The 11,005-nt window shown below is 51.4% G+C and overlaps 1 protein-coding gene across 9 annotated transcripts; it reads right to left on the bottom strand.

The window, feature by feature from the left end:
- On the bottom strand, positions 1-10,462 carry HEXIM2 (HEXIM P-TEFb complex subunit 2). 9 transcript variants are annotated; one of them, XM_050763141.1, is made up of 4 exons: positions 9,385-10,456; positions 8,605-8,804; positions 7,774-7,886; positions 1-1,026 (listed from the first exon to the last, which is right to left on the bottom strand). In XM_050763141.1, the coding sequence occupies exons 3-4, from the start codon at positions 7,837-7,839 to the stop codon at positions 232-234; spliced, it is 861 nt and encodes a 286-aa protein (XP_050619098.1). In that variant the 5' UTR covers positions 7,840-7,886; positions 8,605-8,804; positions 9,385-10,456; the 3' UTR covers positions 1-231. The 9 variants fall into 9 exon arrangements, with proteins under 9 accessions (XP_050619098.1, XP_050619096.1, XP_050619095.1 ...); XM_050763139.1 differs by having other exon boundaries at positions 8,697-8,804; XM_050763138.1 differs by having other exon boundaries at positions 7,774-7,883; positions 8,697-8,804.
- Positions 10,463-11,005: the final 543 nt, after the last annotated feature.

Genomic DNA, 11,005 nt, shown 5'->3' with positions numbered 1-11,005 from the left:
TCCCATTTGGTCCCACTAAGACCATTTAATTTATCTGTAAAGAGTAAGATGACACGAAAGAGCCAACTGTGGAAACGGTGAGGTGGGAGTCTGAACCAATTTAGCCGTTCTCAGGGGGCAAAGGGTGTTGACGGTGGTTTTCATCTGCCACCTGCCTCCTTGAGACCCAGCTGGCCTGAGTGTGCACAAAATGGGACCTTCTCCTTGGGTCCACCAGGCTGGGAGGCACCCCTAGGTACCCGGCTCCTCATCACAGCAGCAGCCCTCTCGGTTCCACATCTGGTTCTCCTGCCGAAGCCGCTGGTTCTCAGTCCGGAGCCTCTCGACCTCGGCAGCCAGCTCCTCCACCTGGCGGCAGGACTGCTGGCCAGTACACGCCTGCAGCTGCTGCAGCCTCCTAGTCTCCTCCTCTGCCTGCGACAGCCGTTTCTCCAACTCCAGGTAGTCTCGCACCAGCTCCTGCTTGCTGCGGCCCTGCAGGCTCTCAGTGTGGAAGCGCTCGTAAGTCTCAGAGAAGTCCTTCCGCTGGAACTCACCGTGCGCTCGGCCCCGCCCATCACTGTCCCCAGCCTCACTCTCCCCACTGGAACCTGGGTGGGAGATCCCATGGGGCACATCCAAGTTGGGCTCCTCCGGGTCTCGGTCATTCATCAGGAACTGGGTGGTGTTGTAGGGGGCCACGGGCTGGCCTTTGGCGAACATCTCCTCGCGGACCCGGGAGGCCCTCTGGCTCTGCCTCTCATCCCGCTGTTGTTTCTCAGCCCAGCTCAGCTCCAGGTAGGGTCGCCAGTGCCGTTTGCGCTTGGACGGCCGCCGACGGTGTTTCTTCCGGGCCAGAACAGCCTCCGCTGAGCAGCCCCCTGGGTTCTGGGTCCGGGGACTCCTACTGTACCAGCCCAGGCCACCGACAGCCCCAGCAAGATCTTCATCCTCTGAGTGGCTCTCCATCCGGGGTGTCAGGGGCAGGGAACCACCAGAGTCATGAGGCCCAGGGGGTGTTTGGGGGCTCCCCGGGGCACCAGAGGTCTAAAGAGGGGGAAGAGGAAGAAGGATGGATCAGACAGCCTGTCCTTGGAGGTGGAACCCTTCCCTCTCTACCCAGTTTGAAGCCAACCTTCCCACACTCAGCTAACTTGGTCACTCTTAGCCCCTCACCCTTTTGCAACCATTTGTTTACAAAGTGACCTGTCTACTGTCTGTCCCCCAGCCTTCCCCAAGTAAACTCATGGTGACAGCAGGAATTTTGCCTGTGTGTTTCACTCTCTAATTTCAATGCCTAGAATAATACCTGGCACTGAGTAGGAGTTCCATAAATACTGTCCAAATGAGTAAAGTAGGAGAAGAAGAAAACTGGGATAGAAGACAGATCTTGATCCATTTGCTTGATCAGAAGCCCAAATGCCACTGGCTCTTCCCTCTTCCCAGAAAGCCTGACTTTCAAACACAGCTGGCTTCATGGGCAGGTGACCTGTTAAGTTCCACAGAGGCCTCACACCTGGCTTCATGCTGTCCTTGTCTTAAACATATTATTTTTAAAAACCCTTATTTTATTTCATTTTTTGAGATGGAGTCTCCCTGTCACCCAGGCTGGAGTGCAGTGGCGCAATTTCAGCTCACTGCAACCTCTTCCTCCGGAATTCTCCAGCCTCAGCCTCCCATGTAGCTGGGATCACAGGCATGTGCTACCACGCCCAGCTAATTTTTTGTATTTTTAGTAGAGACAGGGTTTCACCATGTTGGCCAGCCTAGTCTCGAACTCCTGACCTCAGGTGATCCACCCGCCTTGGCCTCCCAAAGTGCTGAGATTACAGGAGTGAGCCACTGCGCACGGCCTAAAATAAGTTTTTTTTTTTTTTTTTTGAGATGGAGTCTCTCGCTCTGTCGCCCAGGCTGGAGTGCAGGGGCCAGATCTCAGCTCACTGCAAGCTCTGCCTCCCGGGTTTACGCCATTCTCCTGCCTCAGCCTCCTGAGTAGCTGGGACTACAGGCACCCGCCACCTCGCCCGGCTAGTTTTTTTTTGTATTTTTTAGTAGGGATGGGGTTTCACTGTGTTAGCCAGGATGGTCTCGATCTCCTGACCTCGTGATCCGCCTGTCTCGGCCTCCCAAAGTTCTGGGATTACAGGCTTGAGCCACCGCGCCCGGCTGAAATAAGTTTTTTTTAGGCTCAGCGTGGTGGCTCAGGCCTGTAATCCCCAGCACTTTGGGAGGCCGAGGTGGGCAGATCACCTGAGGTCAGGAGTTTGACTCCAGCCTGACCAACATGGTGAAACCCTATGTCTACTAAAAATACAAAAATAAGCCAGGTGTGGTGGTGCATGCCTGTAATCCCCACTACGCAGGAGGCTGAGGCTGGAGAATATGGGAGGCAGAAGTTGCAGTGAGCCAAGATTGTACCACTGCACTCCAGCCTGAGTGACAAAGCGAGACTCCATCTCAAAAACAAACAGGCCAGGTGAGGTGGCTTATGCCTGTAATCCCAGCACTTTGGGAGGCTGAGACAGGCAGATCACGAGGTCAGGAGATCGAGACTATCCTGGTTAACAAGGTGAAACCCTGTCTCTACTAAAAATACAAAAAAATTAGCCAGGCGTGGTGGCGGGCGCCTGTAATCCCAGCTACTCAGGAGGCTGAAGCAGGAGAATGGTGTGGACCCAGGAGGCGGAGCTTGCAATGAGCTGAGATTGAGCCACTGCACTCCAGCCTGAGCGAGAGCGACACTCCATCTCAAAAACAAAAAAACAAAAAAGACCTTTTATTTTTAGAGACAGGGTCTTACTCTATTGCCTAGGCAGGAATGCTGTGGTGCAATAACAACTCCCTGCATCCTCAAACTCCTGGGCTCAAGCAATCCTCCTGCCTTAGCCTCCCAAGTAACTGGATCTACAGGCATGCACCACCACACCCGGCCACTATCTTTAACTTTTTAATAATTTTTGAATAAGGTGCCCTTTTGCACTAGGCCCCACAAATTATGTAGCTGATCTTGCTTCCAGCTACTTGCATGGCTGACTTTTTCTTCATCTTTTTTTGTGTGTGTGTGTGTGGGACAGTCTCACTCTGTTGCCCAGGCTGGAGTGCAGTGGTACCATCTCGGCTCACTGCAACCTCCGCCTCCCGGGTTCAAGCGATTCTCCTGCCTCAGCCCCCTGAGTAGCTGGGACTACAGGTGTGCACCACCATGCCAGGCTAATTTTTGTATTTTTAGTACAGATGGGGTTTCACCATGTTGGCCAGGCTGGTCTGGAACTCCTGACCTCAAGTAACCTGCCCACCTCGGCCTCCCAAAGTGCTGGGATTACAGGCGTGAGCCACCACACCTGGGCTTTTTTTTTTTTTTTTTTTTTTTTTGAGACAAGAGTCTCCCTCTGTTGCCCACGCTAGAGTGCAGTGGCCCGATCTCAGCTCACTGCAACCTCCACCTTCCAGGTTCAAGCGATTCTCCTGCCTCAGCCTCTGGAGTAGCTGGGATTACAGGCACCCACCACCATGCCCAGTTAACTTTTTGTATTTTTAGTAGAGACAGTGTTTCACCATGTTGGCCAGGCTGGTCTCAAACTCCTGATGTCAAGTGATCCACCTGCCTCAGCCTCCCAAAGTACCAGGATTACAGGCATGAGCCACTGCCCCCAGCCACCTTTTTTTAACCTTTTAGAGCTTAGTTCCAATGTCACTTCCTCAGGGAGCCCCTCCTTGACCACCCTACCTAAAGTAGACTCCGCATCTACCCTCCCTAGTGATTCTATCATGTCACGCAATTAGCACACAGCATTTAGCATATGGCCATTTAACATCTGTCTTCCTCATGTAAGAACACATCTTGTCTGTCTGTCCAAGTCACCACTATATTCCTATGCACAGCACAAGGGCAGTGCTCAGTAAATATCTGTTAAGTGGCCTAAAACCTATAAGATAGGGAGATCCAAAAGATACTGGGAAATAAGACTTATGGACGAGCATGGTGGCTCATGCTGGTAATCCTAGCACTTTGGGAGGCCGAGGCAGGTGGATTGCTGAAGCCCAGGAGTTCAAGACCAGCCTGGGCAACATGGCAAAACCCCATCTCTACCAAAAATTACAAAAAATTAGCCAGGCATGGTGGTGAGCACCTGTAATCCCAGCTACTTGGGAGGCTGAAGTGGGAGGTTGAGGCTGCAGTGAGCTGTGATCACGCCACTGCACTCCAGCCTGAGTGACAGAATTGGAGTCTCAAAAAATAAACAAATAAATAAATAAAATAAAAATAATAATTTTAAAAAACAGACAAATAAGACTCCCCTCTCTATCCTTCTGGCATAAAGATGTAGCAGGTTGGTCATGGTGGCTCATGCCTGTAATCTCAGCACTTTGGGAGGCCGAGGCTGGTAGATCACCTGAGGTCAGGAGTTTGAGACCAGCCTGGCCAACATGGTGAAACCCCATCTCTACTAAAAATACAAAAAAATTGGCCGGGCATGGTGGTGGGCACCTGTAATCACAGCTACTTGGGATGCTGAGGCAGGAGAATCGCTTGAACCTGGGAGGTGGAGGATGCAGTGAGGCGAGATCGTGCCACTGCACTCCAGCCTGGGCAACAGAGTAAGACTCTGTCTCAAAAAATAAAATTAAATTTAAAAATTAAATTAAATTAAAAAATAAAATAAAATGATGGAACATATTTATTCCAGGCAGAAGTTGGTAGTTGGCATCACTCTCCAATATGAATGGCAGGAAAGAGGTCCTCTCCAAGGAGAGGGAGGGTCGGCCTCCAGTCTGCAGTGAGAGAGTTCCAGAACTTATCTAAGAGGTAGAAAGATTCTGTCAAGACAGTATAGGCTCAGGGCATCTGTTTATCTCTGTTGTGGGAAGGGTGGGAGTACTGGGTGTGGGAGATGGGAAATGAATTGCTCTAAGTCTGTGGTTTGGACAATTTCTAATAATAACCACTACCACTGGTATGTTGTTGAGTAATATGCAATGTAGTTCACAGACATGTGAGCATGGGTCCATGCACACAGGGTGTGTACTGAGGAATGTGGTGTATGCGCAGCCCTTAAGAGCCAGGCATATGTCATGTGTGTTTTGCAGACCCTGAAGAGAATTTCAGGGAAAAGGAGGTATGTCAGGCTGTGTATGTGTATGGGGTATGTATGTATGTGGAGTTTGTTGTGTTACTTCACCTGCAGGGAGATCACTAAATATAAGCAATAGCCCTTGTCTCCACCAGTGGCTTGGGCCAAATGAGATAGAGCTGTCGCCCCACCTGGGACAGGCAAGGCCACTGGGATGCCAAGGCAGGGTGGCTTGTTGGTGTGCACAGTCACGTTCCCAGCCCTCAGTAAAAGTGCCCTGTTGATCCTCCACCCTCACCCAAGCAAACCCAGCCCCCTAGCCCTACCTGCTGCCTCCCTCCTGAAGACTTGGCCCTCTACCACCATGACCACTACTGTAGATAAGCTGTGTGACCTGGCTGAACACTGTAGCCCTGACACGTCATGAATTCCAAATTCAGTCAATCCAGAAAACACGGAATAGGCTAGGCAGCGTGGGTCAGAAGCTCTCTGACCCCTCTCCTAAGCTCCCTGCTCATCTATAGGGAGGCATGGACTAAGGAAGAATGGCTAAGGGCAGGTAGTGAGAGAACACGGGCTGAACAAGCATGGGTTCCTGTTGCCAAGTTGGAAAGTGGCATCCTCTGAGGGTCTGATACGATCTTTCTCTCTCCTCTTTTGCGGGTTATATCCTAACCCCCTACCTCCATTCCAAATTATTTTATTGAGACAGTGTGACTTCATCACCCAGGCTGGAGTGCAGTGGCGTGATCTCAGCTCACTGCAACCTCTGCCTCCTGGGGTCAAGTGATTCTCATGCCTCAGCCTCCCAAGCAGCTGGGATTACAGGCATGCCCCACCACACTGGGCTAATTTCAGGGTTTTTTTTTTTTTTTTTTTTTTTTTTTTTGAGATGGAGTTTCACTGTGTTGCCCAGGCTGGAATGCAGGGGCGTGATCTCGGCTCACTGCAACCTCTGCCTCCCAGTTTCAAGCAATTCTCCTGCCTCAGCCTCCTGAGTAGCTGGGATTACAGGCACCTACCACCATGCCCAGCTAATTTTTTTGTATTTTTAGTAGAGACGGGGTTTCCTCATGTTAGCCAGGCTTGTCTCGAACTCTTTTTGTTTTTTTTTGAAGACGGAGTTTCCCTCTTGTTGCCCAGGCTGGACTGCAGTGGTGCAAATTCTGCTCACAGCAACCTCTGCCTCCCAGGTTCAAGCGATTCTCCTGCCTCAGTCTCCCAAGTAGCTGGGATTAAAGGCATGCGCCACCACACCCGGCTAATTTTGTATTTTTAGTAGAGATGGGGTTTCTCCATGTTGGTCAGGCTGGTCTCCAACTCCTGACCTCAAGTGATCCGCCCACCTCGGCCTCCCAAAGTGCTGGGATTACAGGCGTGAGCCACTGCGCCCAGCTTCGAGCTCTTTTCTTTTTTTTTTTGAAAGAGTTTTGCTCTTGTTGCCCAGGCTGGAGTGCAATGGCACGATCTCAGCTCATTGCAACCTCTACTTCACGGGTTCAAGTGATTCTTCTGCTTCAGCCTCCTGAGTAGCTGGGATTACAGCCGCCTATCACTACACCCATCTAATTTTTGTATTTTTAGTAGAGACAGGGTTTCACCATGTTGGCCAGGCTGGTCTTGAACTCTCGACCTCAGATGATCCACCTGCCTCAGCCTCCAAAAGTGCTAGGATTACAGGCGTGAGCCACTGCCTGGCCTGTTTTTTTGTTTTTTTTGTTTTTTTTTTCTTTTTTGAGATGGAGTGTCACTCTGTCGCCCAGGCTAAAGTGCAGTGTGTGATCTCAGCTCACTGCAACCTCTGCATCCCGGGTTCAAGTGATTCTCATGCCTCAGCCTCCTGAGTAGCTGGTATCACAGGCATGTGCCACCATGCCCAGTTAATTTTTGTATTTTTACTAGAGATGAGGTTTCACCATGTTGGCCAGGCTGGTCTTGAAATCCTGGTCTCAAGTGAATTGCCTGCCTGGGTCCATTCAAATTATGAACCAAAAACTCTTCTTCCTGCTTCCGACTTGGTTCATGGCCTGGACAAAACACATTCAACCCAGTCCCTCCATGCCCTCTTTGAACTTGAGGTCAAGGCAATGTTCAGTTGTGAGAAGGCCCTAAGTTTAAACCCTGGGTCTGTTGCTTGTAGACAGCATGATTCTGGAACAGGTATTTCAGGTCTCAGAACCTTGGCTTCTGGGAATTGGAAATAATTCCTGTCTGAAAGGGTTACTAGGATTCCTTTTTTTTTTTTTTTTTTTTTTTTTGAGACAGTCTCGCTCTGACGCCCAGGCTGGAGTGCAATTGCGAGATCTTGGCTCACTGCAACCTCTGCCCCCTGGGTTCAAGTGATTCTCCTGCCTCAACTTCCCAAGTAGCTGTGATTACAGGCATGCACCACCACCACGCCAGGCTAATTTTGCATTTTTAGTAGAGACAGGGTTTCGCCATGTTGGTTAGGCTGGTCTCAAACTCCTGACCTCAGGTGATCCACCCACCTAGGCCTCCCAAAGTGCTGGGATTACAGGTGTGAGCCACCACACCCGGCCAGTTACTAAGATTTCCTAAGCTAGCATAGACTGGGATTCCGGCCTATTGCCTAGTGCATAGTAGGGACTCATCAAAATATTGGTTTTCCAAATCTACCAACATATCTGAGACAAGAAGTTTGGATCTCAGCTGTGGGACCCATGCTCGGGGTACTCGGGTGGGCAGGAGGGCAGGGGCTTACCTTGGCCTCCTCCAGGGCTATTGGTGACTCTGCATTACAGGCGGTCTGGTTCGGAGTGGCCATCATCTTCCGTTCCAAATCTTTCAGCAGACACCTGGAACTAGTGACACCTGCTTTGAACAACATCAGAAATCCAAGTTCTGAAGGAACGTTCTCAGGAAGACTCTGGCTGCCCAGAATTGTTTGCCCAGGCAGCGGCAGCCATTTTGTACCCCAGCTCTTCATACCCTTATTCTCAAATGCAGGCCCCGAAGGCTGCCTCCACCACTGGTTTTCACACCTCCAGCCAGCAAGGGGCCAAATGGGATTCAGGGGCCGTTTTCTCTGTCCTGCTCCTCGGGTCTCTCACCAGGTCTCATGTCCTGTACTGTCCTCCTGGAAGTCATCGAGGCCCAGGCTGGCAGCCAGGAAGCCAGGTGTAAGCTTTGTTTCCCCAACCACCAAAGGGGAAAAGGAGGACTGCCTGGGGAGGCTGGGAGTGCAGCGGGGCTGCTGCTGCCACGGGAGAACATGGAGCAAGCTCAGGAGTCCTTTCCCACTGTCTCCAGGGGCCTCAATCTTCATGCAGCCCTGCACCCCCAACCTTCTCCCCAAGCTGGGCTCCAAAGGCCAGAAGCACAGCTGGGACCTGGGCCAAGCCTAGTGCTGAGGCCTTTTCCTCTAAGGTCATGGCCTGCCTCCCTCCTTCCTCTCAGAAAGGGAAACAGGGGAAAGGGGAAAGAGGTCTTTGCGCTACATGCAGCTGAGCGGGAAACCCAACTGGGACAAGGATGGATTTCTTGGAAGAGGGGAGATAGTCATGGAAAGAGGTTTTGCAAAAGTGGAACTGACCTATTCGCTGTCAAGGGCTATGCACACCACTACATCTGTGTGTCTTTCTGTGCGACTGCCTGTCGGTGCAATTCCCAACGCCTCAGCCCTACCTCTTGCTGCAGTTGCAGCAGCTGTGGTCAAGCCGCTCAGGCCACTAAGATGGGGGGAGGAGATAGCCTGGACGCGCGGTGCCTGCTGGGGATTGTAGTTCTTCTACTCTGAAAAGCGATCCGAGCGCCTGTCACGTCAACAGCCACACCCGAGACTCCGAAACCCATCTACCCTTGAGCGGGGACAGACTGCGCGTGCATCGCTGCCTTCTTTGATTGGTCAAGCCTTCTGCCAATATTCTCACTTTTGGCAACGATTAGCTGTGAGGAGGCATAACTGGACCCGCCTTCTCCGAACTCAATTAAAGAGTTCATTGATGGCGTTAATCTTTACGGGGCAGAAAAGAGATCCGGCTAAGATGGGCGGGGCAGTATGCGCGGAGGGATCCTTGGCCTTTGAGGAAGGCGACGAGAAGATCGGCGGCCATCGCCGCCATTTTGGGCTGGGAGGAGGCAGCGGAGGGACTCGCTGCGCAGTGAGAGCACCCCGTGGGGGGTGGTCCGGGCGCGGGGAGAGGCCGGGCCGAGTGGGCTGCCTGAAGTGGCGGCGCCGGGAGAAGGCGGGAAGTGGGACCGGGGGCCAGGGAGGGTGAAGGTTGGAGTCTCCCCGGCCGAGCCCGGTCCTCAAAATGTCCCGGCAACCCCGCAGCCTCGCATCTCACAGAGTGCGGGGTTCTTCGGTAATTACCGCGTGTTTCCCGAGACCCTAGCACGGGAGAGGCTGGTGAAACGGCTCTCCTCTGCCGTCCTTCCACAGGGGCGCAGATCCTGAGGCCGAGCTCTGCCAACTTCCTTCCCCACCCCCATTCGGCCTGGGTATGGCGGCGAGGTCCCGCACAGAGGGACTCCCACTTCGACTGGAGAAGTGGGGGCGACGCCAGATTCCAGAGGCTGGCGCCGCGGGGGAGGGCGGAGGTCGCAGGTCTGGCCGCAAGTCGGCGTGGCAGTCAACTGGAGGCTCCGAGAGCGGAGATCCCAGTGCACCCACCTTACCTCGCTTACACCAAAGCGCCATCTCGCCGCCCGGGTTGCGAAAAACCACGGCCGTCTTAAACTACTGTAGCAACCACTAATTCCCCCTGGGACCAGCTAGATAGGGGCACGTGGAAACCTTCACGAGCCCGGTACCTGAAGGTCTCTGAGGCTCTTGCCCTCAAGATCTCTCCCATTCAGCCCCGATTCTCCGGACACCCTGACCTAGCATGTCGCCAGCCTGTTGGTGAAAAGCCTGAAGTGTGCTGCCCCACTTCTCTTGAAGGTTTACACCAAAGGGATGAGGTTTTGTGCTTTACAGGCTTGGGGCACAAAGTCGGAGTCACTGCGGCTCCGAAATAGAAATGGAGTTGCCCATTTCGTATGCTTCATCAACATCTGCTTGCATTTTGAAATCCGAGTCTTAACTTTTACAAAACTTATAGAGAAATGGCTGCCCTCCTAGAGGGAAAAACGAACTACAGTAATTCCAATTCCAATGTAATAATCTTCATAAGGCTACAGAATCTTTCCAGTTTAAAGATGTTTTTCCCCCTACAGACTAAACAAAATCAGAGTATTTTGTGTTCTACTGATGCATTGTTACTAGGTAACCTCTATTTTGAAATTCCAAGTAATTGAAAGATCACTTTTGTAGATCCTAAATGCTACCAAAATAGAAATTGCAGTTTTTATCTACTTAATATATATAGGGTTTAAGAGATGAGGAGACCTGCTTTGAAAGAATAAACTCTTAACCTTACAGTATAGCTGTAGCAGCTTCTTAAAGATTGAAGTTTGATGTGAAGTTCTTTTACTGAATTGCAGGTTAAACCATCTTATTTTCTACTGCTTGAAATCTAAATCCAGAGAGATTTGTGGCTCAAGGATATCTTCAAATAAAAGTTTTGTTGCTAAAATGTCAGTTAAAATTATGGCTAGGTAGGTTCTGAAGTAGGAGAGGCTTTGACGTAGCAGGGTGACTGGCAGTGAATTTTGTGGGTACCTTGTGATGAGTGTCATTACTAGTTACAAATGGTCAAAACATGCCTAAGCCTTCAGCCTTACTAAAAGTTTTCCAAAACTTGGCCCGGCGCGCTGGCTCACACCTGTAATCCCAGCCCTTTGGGAGGCGGAGGTGGGTGGATCACCTGAGGTCAGGAGTTTGAGACCAACCTGGCCAACATGGTGAAGCCCCTTCTCTACTAAAAATACAAAAGTAGCCAGGTGTGGTGGTGCGTGCCTGTAATCCCAGCTACTCGGGAGGCTGAGGCAGGAGAATCGCTTGAACCCAGAAGGCACTGTTTGCCATGAGCCTCTCACCATTGCACTCTAGC

This window comes from Macaca thibetana, chromosome 16, assembly GCF_024542745.1.
Source record: "Macaca thibetana thibetana isolate TM-01 chromosome 16, ASM2454274v1, whole genome shotgun sequence".
Classification (NCBI taxonomy): domain Eukaryota; kingdom Metazoa; phylum Chordata; class Mammalia; order Primates; family Cercopithecidae; genus Macaca; species Macaca thibetana.
This window is presented reverse-complemented; position numbering and strand designations above follow the sequence as displayed.